Source organism: Marmota marmota, unplaced genomic scaffold, assembly GCF_001458135.2.
Source record: "Marmota marmota marmota unplaced genomic scaffold, marMar, whole genome shotgun sequence".
NCBI lineage: Eukaryota > Metazoa > Chordata > Mammalia > Rodentia > Sciuridae > Marmota > Marmota marmota.
Window position 1 is genome coordinate 4,180,235 of NW_025999913.1, and position 14,429 is coordinate 4,194,663.

The 14,429-nt window shown below is 36.3% G+C and overlaps 1 protein-coding gene across 5 annotated transcripts in view; it reads right to left on the reverse strand.

The window, feature by feature from the left end:
* The window catches only part of Cage1 (cancer antigen 1), a 40,977-nt gene that overhangs the window by 13,147 nt on the left and 13,401 nt on the right, over positions 1–14,429 (reverse strand). For all 5 annotated transcript variants that reach the window (XM_048799760.1, XM_048799759.1, XM_048799758.1 and 2 more), the window contains exons 6-11: positions 13,109–13,255; positions 12,632–12,742; positions 9,571–9,651; positions 9,228–9,335; positions 7,423–7,527; positions 6,029–6,099 (exon numbers count right to left, since the gene is read on the reverse strand). In XM_048799760.1, coding sequence (XP_048655717.1) covers positions 6,029–6,099; positions 7,423–7,527; positions 9,228–9,335; positions 9,571–9,651; positions 12,632–12,742; positions 13,109–13,255 — 623 coding nt within the window. The remainder of the gene's footprint in view (positions 1–6,028; positions 6,100–7,422; positions 7,528–9,227; positions 9,336–9,570; positions 9,652–12,631; positions 12,743–13,108; positions 13,256–14,429) is intronic.

Below are 14,429 nucleotides of genomic sequence, written 5' to 3' on the forward strand. Positions count from 1 at the left end.
TCAAAAAAAAAAAAAAAAAAAAACCCAACTGCTAAACACAGGCATCAATAAAACAATTAATCCAAGGGGAGAATTGTTTTGGTGGTGACTATAAAGGCTACTGTGGGGGTAGGTAGAGAATACTACAGGAGAGGCACCCAGTCCAGTCCTGGAAGGTAAATGAAGGTGTCTGGAGGAAGTTATGTCTTTGCTGAAGCCTAAGAATAAATAGGAGTTAGGCTCAGAGGGGAGAGAGAGCACGTAGGAATGGAAAGTAGGAGTAAGGGAGGAAATAGGTAGGGTGTATCAGACAAAAGTGTGCTTGGCTGCAGGTGACAGTACACTGAGACAACAGTGACATCTAACAATCCTGCACCCCACACCACCCCCTGCAGTAATAGATGGTTTCAGAATTAGTACAGTGTGGAAGACCCAGGTCTCTACCTTCCCGGGCTCCTCTGGCCTTGTGGAAGACAGTTGCCACAGCATTAATCATGTCTTCCTACAACCATCTTCAATGCAGTAAAATGATGTAGGCATCCTTTTTTTTTTTTTTTTTTTAATCAAGGAGCATACTTTTCCCCAAAAGCTCCCCACAAAACTTATTCTTGAGTCTTGACCGACAGAAATGGGTCACATATCCATCCCAACACCAATGAGCAGCAAGTGGAATAGTGCTGCCACATGAGACATGGGCTAACTGTGGCTCACTCCCTGAGCTGGGGAGGGCTCAGCTTCCCCAAGAGCCACCTACACAAAAGTAGGGAAGCCAAGGGGGAAAGATGGTGTGTGGATAGCCACAATGTCTGCCATACAGCAGATGTGATGAGAGACAAAGGTCATGAGAACTCTTGATCACCTGTGACCCAATGGGGACTTTATCCTGAAAGGGAAGAAAGTCTGGTAGTTTCCTCAAGAGTCTATTCAGGTTATGCAAGTTGGGTAAGCAAGTTAATGTAAGCAATGTTTGTATCACCCACTGTACCACACCAGAGGACACTGGTGTCAATATGTGCTCTCTTAAGCCAGGTGTAATGGCGCACACCTGTAATCCCAGAAGCCCAGGGGGCTGAGGCAGGAGGATCACAAGTGCAAAGCCAGCCTCAGCAACTTATTAAGGCCCTAAGCAACTTAGTGAGACCCTGTCTCTAAATAAAATATAAAAAGGGCTGGGAATACGACTCAGTGGTTAAGCACCTCTGGGTTTAATTCCTGGTACAAAAAAAAAAAGTGCTTTCTTTGTGGTATTAACTGATCAGTTACTTAAGGAACACACCTCACTTGAAGAACATTCTATAAAACAAATGACGTGAGATCTTTAAGACTGCCAATGCCAAGAAAAGAAACAAAAAGGCTAAGGAAATATTTCAGATCAGAGTTAGACATAACAACTAAATGCAACAAAGGATCTTGGATTTGCTCTAGGACTGAGAAAAAAACTGCTAGAAAGGAGATTATTGGAACAATGAGTGAAATTTGAATATAAACTTATAACCAACTTATAATTACATTTTATATAGTTGAGTTTTAACATATCAATTGTTATTCTTTTTTTTGAGAGAGAGAGAGAGAATTTTTTAATATTTATTTTTTAGTTTTCGGTGAACATAACAACTTTATTTTACTTTTATGTGGTACTAAGGATCGAACCCAGCGCCCCACGCATGCCAGGTGAGCACGCTACCACCTGAGCCACATCCCCAGCCCCTCAATTATTATTCTTATAGTAAATGATATCAAATGATTGTTAAATGATCTGCATTTAATCATTGCATTATGGTTGTGTGAGAAAAGGTCCTTGTTCTTCAGAGATACATTCTAAAGTACTGAGGAGTGAGGAATCATGCTGGAGCTGGGACATTTTTGTTAGAGGATCCACCTCTCACCAGGATGATAGTTGTAATGGGAAGTGAACAAGTCTCCAATTTCATAGGGAGAGGTTCTAGAAACATGAAGGTATGGAGCAGATTTCCACACGTGAAAGAGACCTGACCACAGGTGTTAACAGAGAAAGCATGGCCACTTGAACTTTAGTAGTATTGTGGAAAAACTACCTGACTCAGACTCACAACAGTGAATGCACCTCTAAGGAAATTATTTGAGCAGAGATCTGAAGGATAGCAGAGATAAAACTGAGGTGGTGAGCCTGACCACTTTAAGCAGAACAACACATGCTAACGTCAGGAGGTACATTTAAGAAACTATAATATCTCCAGTGTGGTTAACAGTAAGCTAGGGGTTAGTGAGATGAGACTGGAAAGGTAGGCAGGAGCCTGATAATGAAGGAACTTGTAGGCCATGTAAAGGATTTTTGTTTTCACCTAAAAATGATGGAAACTTACTGTCAACTCAAAGTGTTTTATGATGTAAACTGGCAGGATCAGATTTAACATCAGAAAGATCAGTGTGGTTACATATACACTTTAGTGAACATCAGATCATCAGCTACTTACCAAGACCCTGTCTCAAAATAAAAACTGAAAAAATAAAAAGGACTAGGGATGTGATTCAGTAGTAAAGCACCCCTGGGTTCAATCCCTAATACAAAATAAATAAATAAATAAATAAACAAACAGGGGCTGGGGATGTGGCTCAAGCGGTAGCGTGCTCGTCTGGCATGCGTGCGGCCCGGGTTCGATCCTCAGCACCACGTACAAACAAAGATGTTGTGTCCGCCGGAAAAAAAAAAAGACTAAAAATAAATAAATAAATTCTCTCTCTCTCTCTCTCTCTCTCTCTCCCTCTCCTCTCTCTTAAAAAATAAATAAATAAATAAATAAACAAACAACTAAATAAATAAATAAACTTTACTCTGTGTGTGTGTGTGTGTGTGTGTGTATGTATGTACATACACATACATAATATACATATATATTAGTCTTTTTTAAAAAATCAAATTTCAGGGTCTGGAGTTGTAGCTCAGTGGTAGAGCGCTTGCATGTGTGAGGCACTGGGTTTAATTCTCAGCACCACATATAAATAAATAAATAATAAAGGTCCATTGACAACTAAAAAGGAAAAATCAAATTTCAGTTGGGCACAGAGGTACACTCTTGTAATCCTAGCTGTTGGGTGTGTGGGAGACCTTGCCTTTTGGTTTTATTTCCCCCATCGAAACTTAACTCCCCACTGAAATTAAGTTTCCATCTCTGGAGAAGAACATCACGTAATCCATTACCCTTCCCCCTCCTCTCCAAAGGGCGCCAAGCCGAAGGGCACCAAGCCAAAGGACACCAAAGTCAAAAGTTTTCTCCACCAATCCTCTCAGGACACAGTGTCCACTAGCCTGTTCCTGAGTCACCCTGCCAATCAGCACCCGCCACATCGCCAAAGCAACCATTCTTAAGCTGAAGCTTGCAGTCTCACGCAAGCTTCTTCTCCTCTCCTTTCTTCCCCTTCAGGCAGCCCCCCAATAAAATCTCTTGGATGAATTTCTGTCTTGGGGGAGTCACTCGCCTTTCACCAGCTACTTGGGAGGTTGAGGTAGGAGGATCACAAGTTCAAGGCCAATCTGAGCAACTTAGCTACCTTGCTATTTAAAAAGGCCTGGGGATGATGGCTCAGTGGCAGAGTGCTCCTGGGTTCAATTCCTAGCACTGGAGGGAAAAAAATCAAATGCATTAGTGGATTTTGTAGGTAAACAGCCATATCTAAAGTCCAAGGCATGTGAATTGAAAAATTACAGCATAGTCAATGAATGTATTTGGAGAATAATACCTCAAATACTGCTAAAGTTTAACAGAATTAACAAACTAAAGCCAAGTTAAAGAACACTGCTCTGATGATATATTTCATAATTTTTGAAGCAGAATATGCCTTTTAATGATACCAAAGCAAATTCACTAAAACAAAATATATCATCATGGACATATTTGGTTTAAAAAATGTATTACAACAGTGATCATTTAAGCAAATTGACTCACATGATATCGGGCAGTAGTAATCAATCTGTCCAGACACTAGAATTATCTGGACAGCTTGTGAAATATACTAATGCCCAGGTTCCATCTAGCATTTTAGTGCAATGGAGTTTTAGGATAGGGCCTAGTCACTGTTATTTTTTAAAATACATTCAAGAGGATCCTAATAAACAGTCATACTTGACCCTTCTTTTAATAAAGCTTGTAGAACTCAGATGCCACGTTTCTTCATCAACACAAACTGGGTTAATCACTCAACTGAAACATACATTTAATTTTTTTTTATTTTAAAAATAACTAGGGTAGCTGGGCTCAGTGGCACATGCTTGTAATCCCAGCACTTGGGAGGCTGAGGCAAGAGGATTACAAGTTCAAAGCCAGCCTTAGCAATTCAGTGAGACCTTAAGCAACTTAGCACGACCCTGTCTCAAAAAAAAAGCGGGGGCTGGGAACGTGTTTCTTAGAGGTTAAGAGCTCCTGAATTCAATCCCTGGTACCACCCCATAAAAAAACAAATAAACGGGCTGGGGATGTGGCTCAAGTGGTAGCGCGCTCGCCTGGCATGCGTGCGACCCGGGTTCGATCCTCAGCACCACATACAAACAAAGATGTTGTGTACGCCAAAAACTGAAAAATAAATATTGAAATTCTCTCTCTCTCTCTCTCTCTCTCTCCCCCTCTAAAAAAAAAAAATATTAAAAAAAAACCAAATAAACAAACAAACAAACAAAAAAAAAACTGGGGAGTGGGTAAAGCAACATGGCCAAAATGATAGTTTGATACTGTTTGGTGGTTTGTTTTGTTTTGGTACCAGGTACTGAGCCACATCCCTAGCCCTTTTTATTCTTTATTTTGAGACAAGGTCTCACTAAATTATTTAGGGCCTAGCTAAGTTGCTGAGGCTGATGTCTAATTTGCAATCCTCCTGCTGATTTAGCTTCTTGAATCACTGGGATTATGGGCATGCACTACCACGCCCAGTTTGATGCTGGTTTTTAAATCTTATTTTTTATTTTGATATCTCATTATTGAACATTGGCTGAATTTTCTTGGTTATAAGCTGAGGAAGAGTTTAACTTTATTTCTTGAGTATAAAATATTCTTTCCATCCTTAAAACTTACCTGCATTAGTGTGGGAAAAAAACGGGAAAATTGTTTACTATTCACTCTGCTAAGAAACAACAGTGAAAAACAAAAGCTAACTTTCCAAGCTACCAGTACCCACATTTTCTGTTATCTTATGGGGAAAACTCCAATAGGAAGCTCATAATTTGGAGGTAGGGAAAGTGCTTTCTATCTAAGAATAAACCTTTTGTTATGTCGAGATAAATGAAATTGGGGGAAGGACAGAGGGAGAAGCATATTAGAAGTAAGAATAATAAGTCAGTGGAAAGGGGCTGGGGATGTGGCTCAAGTGGTAGCGCGCTCAAAGATGTTGTGTCTGCCGATAACTAAAAAATAAATATTAAAATTTTCTCTCTCTCTCTCTTTAAAAAAAAATAAGTCAGTGGAAAGCTGCAAAATTTAAGAATATTAGTTTTGGATACTTTTATGCTGAATTAATTCTGATGAGCTGATTTGGTATTAGATATTGTTTTGGAGACTTTTATGCTGAATTAATTCTGATGAGCTGATTTGGTACTAGATATATATATAAGGTTTGCATTCAATATCTTTTTGTGAATAAATGCTAAGCATTGGAAGTTATTTTATTTGAATACTATGATAATATACTCTAAAATTGCTAGATGTTTCTCACTAATTCCCTTAAAACCAAAAGCAGTTCTAAGACAGGAAAATGAAAATCTGGCTATTCAACCTTGTTCAAATAGTCTGAATGTTAAAACCCATTTTGTCTCATTGTTTGATATACAGAGCATGTATAAAAACCTATAAAATTTTATGGGACACATATAAAATTGCTCAACTAAAATTTTATAGGTGTCCTATATATAGGATGATGGAACACAGGTTAAGCAGACTAGCTATATTAATGAAGAATGGTCTGATTTATAAAATTGCATGTTTCCTCTTTATAGTAGTCAAAGAAAATTAATTTAGAAGCTAGAGAGTAAAATCAAATATTAGTAAATATTCATAAAATTAAAAATTGAGTTTTATAAACTTACTGTGCTATTTGGAAGTGGGATATCTCAAGCCTTTGATCAGCACATTTGATAATTTCTTCATATGAAGTAACCTTGAAAAAATAAGGTAAGCAGTTATTCTTCGATAAATTCTGGTTTATTTAGTACCAGGGATTGAACAACTGAGATAGATGTCCACTCCTTTCATTTTTTTAACAATTTTTTTAAAAACTTTATTAGTTTTTGGTGGATCTTTATTTATATGCGGTGATGATAATCGAACCCAGTGTCTCACACGTGCTAGGCAAACACTCTGCCACTGAGCCACAACTCCAGCCCTAGTTCTTTTATTTTTATAATTTTTTTTTTTTTTTTAATTTTGAGACAGGATCTCACTAAAAGTTGCTGACAATCTTGTTAGGTTGCCCAGGCTAGCCTCAAAAGTTGCCCCACCTTAGCCTCCCAAGTCACTGGGATTACAGGTATGCACCACTATGCCTAGTTTTAATTTTATTTACTCATTTTAAAATTTCTACCAGTTGAAGTTCAATTGTTGGATGAAAATTTTACAATAGACAAAACATCTCATATTTTGAGATCTATGAATAACAATGGAATTATAACACGCCTATTCATCATGCCAGAAAAGAGAAGTACCAAAATGTGGACAACTATAGTTAGCTGACTACGACCCACTTGTCTTCCACACAAGTTTCATACATGCCAGAATCACAGTCTATGTGGTTAAAGTTAATGCAGTTTTTAAAAAGTAAGCTAGAACACTAAGTTGGCAAGATTCATAATTGCTCTGAAAACAAAGTAGCAATACAAAAACTTTAACTTGCCAACAGCAGGATATACACATGCTAGATTCCTGCTGAAAGGCTAATGGCAGCATTTTATAATGCCATTATGAAGTAAACGGGATGAATATTATTGGGTTACCTCAAATCTCAGGTCCTTTTTAGTTCCAAAATTCTATTATTTGAATATCTGTCATAATTGTTTGTTTATTTGTTTATTGTGGTCCTGGGGATCAAATTCAGGGCCTCATATAATTTTTTTTTAATAATAAAATTTTTATTTAAATGGAGTCAGGTTTGACAAATGCTGTTTTTTTTTAATTTTTATTATTGATTGTTCAAAACGTTACATAGTTCTTTTTTTTTTTTTAAAGAGAGAGAGAGAGAGAGAGAATTTTTTAATATTTATTTTCTAGTTTTCGGCGGACACAACATCTTTGTTTGTATGTGGTGCTGAGGATCGAACCCGGGCCGCACGCATGCCAGGAGAGCGCACTACCACTTCAGCCACATCCCCAGCCCCCATTACATAGTTCTTGACATATCATATTTCATACATTTGATTCAAGTGAGTTATGAACTCCCGCCTCATATAATTTTTAAAGGCAAATATTTCTGTAAGAAAATCTGTACCTTATTTATTAAGTTGCCTAAATATTTTTGATAATTATCATTCTCTTCAATGAGTCGGTTGCAGTGAACTTCTTTTGACTCCAGAAGACCTCCCAATTTTGTGATCTAAGAAAAAACATCAGTAAAAATACTAACTTGGAAACTACCATGAACGCTACATATGGGCGTAAGAACTAATGGGGACAGTGAGCTTTACTTTATTCCAATATTTTCTTAACTCAATAAATCCCATGGTCCTAGATGGGACATCTATAAAAACCTAAATTGCGCAACTAATATACTACTTACGATAACTTTTAAAATAAATATTTTTAGAGTTTTATTTTTTGAGAAAAATAGCAGGGAAGTCATTAGAATGTTTAAAATATGTATATAAAGGATATATAAAATCTAGATTACTATTTCTAACCTATTTTATGGCACCTGTGTCAATTTTGTTGAAATATTTGCAGAATTGAAAACTTGAGACTTAATGGGTTAAACCGAGTTATACCATGAAGTGAATCATGAATCAGATCCTGACTAGATTACACATAGAACAGATAAGCAGGAATTATAATGGGGTTTTATTTTTTCACTGATCTTACACCATGAAACAGCTTTGCAAGTAAAAACACCTTAGTACATACAAATATTTATCAGCCCTAAGTCTTCCCTTCCTTTTCCATGTATAATCAATACACTGACATATTTGATTTCTGTATGAAGTAAGTTGTCCTCGATGATTCCATGTTCAGAAATATTCTCCCTTGTATAAATAACTGCAATTTTTAAAAAAGGTTTAGTTTAGCTAGGCACAGTGGTGCACACCTATAGTCCCAGCTACTTGGGAGGCAGAGGCAGGAGGATAGAAAGTTTGACGCCAGCCTGGACAACCTAGCAAGACCCTGTCTCAAAGTAAAATAGAAAAGACTGGGTTCAATCCCCATACTGAAAGAAAAAAAAAGTTAATATATTTCATGTTCTGGCCTATGATTCTTTTTTTCTTTTCCCTAGCACTGAGGAGTGAATAAGAGCTTTGCACATGCAAGGCAAGTGCTCTACCACTCAGCTACACCTCCAGTGCCCAGTGCTTTCTGCAGTCCTCCTACCTCAGCCTCCAGAGTTGCTGGGATTACAGTTTTGTACCACCATACCTGGTCCCAATAACACCTTAATCATCTAATACCCAGACTGAGTTCAATTTTATTTTCTGCTATTATCTTACAAATATCTTTATAGCTACTTTGTTGGGTTTCACACATTGCATTTGGGTGGATTTGTCTTTCAACTCTCTAGTCTCTTTTAGTTGGTAACTGTTATTCCCTTCCTCTTTTCTCATGCTAATTTTTATTTATTAAAATCCCTCACATTCTAGATTTGTCATCACAGTGTCATCTAATACCCAGTATAGTTCTAGATACCAAGGTCATATTTTCATTTTCTCCTAACATATTTCCCTGTTTTTTTTTCTCCTTTTATTTTTTTCATGCAACCTGAAGTAAACTATGAAAATTGTTTCCTAATTATGATTATTGTACACAGCTATTATGGTAGCATATATACCAACATAAATATGCCTCATCCATATATTTTTTGTTTTTTGCGTTTTATGTAAATCTGATAAGTCTAAACAGAAACCAAGTTGGACATTTAAAACTAGAACATAAAAATACATTAATTCTATGGGTGAATAATACTGTCACAGTGCCAGTACATGACCATTTTAACAAGCAAATTTTTGAAGGTTGATAATTTTTTAAACTTAGGAATAAAGCAGTGTTGGATATAAAAATGATAGCAAAGCAACAAAAGGTCTTTCTTACCAAGAAGTCAAGCTCCTCATTTAGACTGTGGTACTTATCCAGTTTGACTCCCAATAAGAGAGGTACATCTTGGATATTCTTGGCTTCATCAGAATCAAAATCTGTGACCTGGGATTTAATGAATTTGTGTTCATTTTCAAAACTTACACAATCCTTGGAACATTTAACAATATGTGCTTTAGTAATTTAAAATTCAAAAAAATGATTGATGAATGGCTGGAATCATAGAGCACAGAACTTAAAGCAAGAAGATTTCAATTCAACAAATTTACCAAGAGAACACAAATATCTGAAATTATACTTTTGTATGTTAAAGTAAATGCATAGTAAGTGTTAAACTCACCTCAATAAGGTGATCTTGAAATGCTTTTTCATTAGCAATTAACTCTCTAAAGGTTGTAATTCTGTCTTTATGTTTCAGTAGCTAAGAAAAAAAAAGCATTTTATATTTCAGAGGAGAGAAAACAAAACTGCATTCTATAGTATTTGTGATAAAATCATCAAACCTTGCACAGTTTAACTTTTGTTCTCGAAAAAATAAGCAGTTTTTACAGCTCTTCAGAGGAAAAGAGTTCACACTTAGGCCTAAAAACTGCTAGGCTTATGTAGGCCTGTCAGCACGGCATCTGGGATCTTGGAGTGTGGGAGATTCCACCATTTCCTGATGTGAATGGCTCACTGTGTCTAACCTATTTGTCCAAAGCATGTGGTTTAAACTGAATACTTGCTTTCTTGCTGGGAGCTGAAACTTTGGTATGTGCTAGGCAGAGGGTGCCCATGTGAACAGCTCCTACAAGAAAAAGAAAATAAACAACAACAATCCCAGGGCTGGCTCTTTATAATGAGCTTCTTTGGTAGATAACACTTTACATCTGTAGTCACAACTCGTTGTTGGGGCTTCCTGGTGACTCCTGAGGACTCTGGGAAGCTTTAGTCTATTCCCTACATTATGCTCCCCCATGGAGGGCTTTCTGTTAGCTGATTTTGCTTTGTAGCCTTCTGCCCTAATAAATCACAGCTGTGGGTATGACTGGACACTGTGTCCTAAGAGAACTTTGGCAAATCATTAAATCTAGGGGTGGTCATGGAGGACTCATCCTAATATTCAATTGTTATTAACGTCTGGCCATTAAAAGACATTCATCCATTCATTCTTCTCTTTCCACATTTTTATTGGTGCATTATAGTTGTACAAAATGTTCCTGCACACAATATAACAATATAATTTAGCTATTATCAGTCCCCAACACATCCCCTCTCTCCCTCCCTCATTAAAATTTTTAAAGCAAAAAGAAGTGGGACTGAAGTGTAGCTTAGTGATACAACATCTGCTTAGCATGTGCAAGATTCTGGTTCAATCCCTGGTGCCTAAGAAAAAAATGAAAAGAAAAGAAAAGAAAAGAAAAACAGTTTTGTCTGGATTGTAATTGATGGTTATTAATTGTTCATTTGTTCCTTCAGTACAGCAATAATAAATCTTAATATTCAATATTCAAACTCTTCAAATATCAGTGAGGTAGAGCTTTCCAAAATTTCATTTTTTATTATTAAATATTTCCATTATTTACAACAAATAGAGAAAAAACTATAGTGAGCCCCTATGTAACTAACAATAGCCACTGGCTCTCTCCTCCAACCATTTAGGATGCCAAAAAAAGGTCAAGGGGAAGAAAATGGCCCCAACTCCTGATATCAGAAAAAAGCAGGGAACCAAGAAGGTGGTAAATCTTATTTGAGAAAAGTCCTAAAAACTTTGGCATTGGACAGACATCCAGCTCAAAAAGGATCTCACCCACTTTCCCACTTTGTCGAATGGCCCACTACATCCAGCTGTAACAGCAAAGGGCCCTCCTTTATATGCAGCTCAAAGTGCCTCCTGCAATTAACTAGCTCACCAGGCCTTGAACTGCCAACCTGCTGCACAGTTGCTTAGGCTGCCCACAAATGCAGACCAGACACAAAGCAAAAGAAGAAGCAGATTGTTGGCCTGGGCCGAGAAGAAAGCTCCTGGCAAAAGGGATGTTTCCACCAAAAAGACAACCTGTAGTCCTTCTAGCAGTGATTAATCCTTTCACCACAGCACTGGGGAAGAACAGGAAGGCTCAGCTCGTGGTGACTGCACATGGCCATGGATGCTGTCCAGCTGGTTTCTTCCTGTCTGCCCTGTGTTACAAATCAGGAGTTCCCTAACTGCATCAAGAGGAAGGCCAAGTTGGGACACGGAGCCCACAGGAAGATGGGCACCAACCACTGTTGCTTTCACACAGGTAAACAAAGAGCTCTGGCTAAGCTGGTGGAATTACAATAATATGTGATAAGATCTACCATCTCTGGAGAGGCAACATCCTGGATCCAAAATCTGCGGCTCACATTGCCAACTGGACAAGGCAGAAGCTAAAGAAACTATATTAAATGTAGACTGCTGAGTTTCTGTACCTAAAAATAATAAAAATTGTCCTTCAAAACCCAAAACAAACCAATCAATAGCTAATGGTCAATCATGCATCATTTTTATCCCCAGCCAGTCCTCTTTCTTTCTCCTTCCACCTTTGTCTGAATCAAACTATATAAATATAAGACATTATATCATGACACCTGTCAGTATTTCGGTAGTTACACAGAAATTCACCAAAAGAAAATAAATATCTGAGATTGTATTTTCATAACATCCTTAATTCAAAACTAAGGTTTTGAAGACCTGGTGTACAGAATTGGAGGCTAACATTTCCTCTGCAGGGCTGTGCTTATTCTTTGATCCTTTTTTTACAGATTAGCTAGAAGACAGAGATTCCACAGAATACCTATAGCATATTTTCTACCATATTAATTTAGAGAAGAAGTGCAAAACTTTGTTGCTAACCAAAATTCATATCTGAATGTTTTACTCCCTTAGCCAGATAAAATTGTCATTTCTTTATTCCTTTCAGATTAAAAATGGCACAATTTAACATCCTGTTATCATCTTCCCTATTTAATTCATTCTCTTATTCTTATCCCTCAATCATTGTACCATACCAAGAGAATTGAAGAAACTCCAAAACCTCTGCTCTTACTCTTATTCCCATCTGATAAATAAAATTATTTCTTTTTAATGTTTCCACTACTCCAAGTGATTAAGTTTAAAACCACAACCATATCAAAATAAACTATTCTTCAGTAATTAATAGTACCATGTAAAACTGAAAAAATAATCATACCAAATTTTTTGTAGATGAATATTTTCTAATAAAAACTAAATTTAAGAAACAAGTCAAATATTGAACATATTATCTACTTAATTAATTTGTAAAGCTAATTTTGTCTCCCCAAACAATTCTTAAATGAATTTTAGGAGTGACTTCTCTGTGACCCTCATTTTTTTCCATTAATTAATACAATATTAGAATGAAGAATAAATATAATACCTCTTTATCTAAATCTATCTTCCTAAGATGAAGGCTCTTCAATTTTTGCAGCATTATGTCATTAACTTTCTCACTTTCTTTGCAATGGTCTGCATCAGGATTGGTGATGTCCTAAGGGTAGTAGAGTTTGAGAAACAGATTAAAGTATTTTTTATCAACTCAAAAGGAGGAAAAAAATAAAGCAAATGAAACAACTCTCCCTTCCAAAATAAGTGGCCAAACCAAAGGAGATAAAATCATTTTGAACTCCATTCTTCAAATACTCTTCACAAGATCTCATACAGAGTTAATATGGAAGGACCTATATTGATTCAATATATATATTCAATAAATATAATTATCTCCAAGGACATGTCAGGAAGTTAGTAAATACTTGTTGAGAGTCCATTAGGAGCTAAACATTTATTTTATTGTCTCTCTTTGTATAGTCCAACCCCAATACTTCTTTCCAACTAAGAATCTGATTTTTAAAATTACCTGACATGTGAGAAGTCCTACCATCAAAGTCAGAAGACTATGAATTTTGGAGGTCAGCTGAGGAGTTTTCAGATCTGTAGTATTCAAGCCCTCTTCTTCACAAGGTGAGCAATTCAGTAACAAATTACAAGGTACCATCTCAGCATCCTACATGTACACAATTCAGATATGTCACAAGAAAGACAAAGAATCTGAATTACCTTTTAAGTAAAATTTAAAAAAATATATTTTTGTTTTTAGTTTTAGGTGAATACAGTATCTTTATTTTTATGTGATGCTTAGGATCAAACCTAGTGTCTCACACATGCTAGGCAAGCACTCTACTACTGAGCCACAACCCCAGCCCCAGTAAAATGCTAAATAAAATAGCACTCTTAAAAACTTTGAGCGATGTTCTTAAACTCTTTTTCCTTGGGGCTTTTGTGTACTCTTAAAAATTATTGAGGACCCCCAAAACCTTTTGATCATGTAGTTTCTAGCTATCAATATTTAGTGTAGGGGCTAGGGATGTGGCTCAAGCGGTAACGCGCTCGCCTGACATGCGCGGGGCACTGGGTTCGATCCTCAGCACCACATAAAAATAAAATAAAGATGTTGTGTCTGCTGAAAACTGAAAAATAAATATTGAAAATTCTCTCTCTCTCTTTCTTTAAAAAAATATTTAGTGTATTAGAAATTATAACTAAGAATATTTTAGAATATTTGTTTGGTGATTTAACTAATAACACTTCATGTGTACCAACATAAATATTTAATTAAAATTATATTTTCAAAATTAAAAACAAATACTGAAAAGAATGGCATTATTTTACATTTTTGCCAATTTTCTCTGTGTGAGTGTGGTCCTTGGGATGGAACCCAGGGCTTTGAACATGCTAAGCAAGCTCTTTACCACTGAGCTACAACCTTAGCCCATTCTGCAAGTATATGTATATATATGTATATATATATAAATGTTATATTAATAAGACAGCAGGATTCCCATATTTGCTTCACATACCCAATCAGCCCTGAGAACAAATACAATATCATGTCACATAGCTTCTGGAAAAACCTATACTGAAAAAGTGAATGAAAAAGGCAATAATGTCTTAATATTATTAACAAAATATTTTTGCTCTCACAGATGATCCTGAACTATACTTTGAAAAAATGAACCTAGTGTTAGTGAGAAGCAAAACTGAAAGCCCAGTATGAAATTTCGGATATTAAATAAATTCACTAGTGAAGATAACACAAGGAACTTGATTTTTTTTTTTAGAGGATGCTTAAGAAAAAATTGTATACAATGTTAAACCTCTATATAGTTAAACTAATTCAG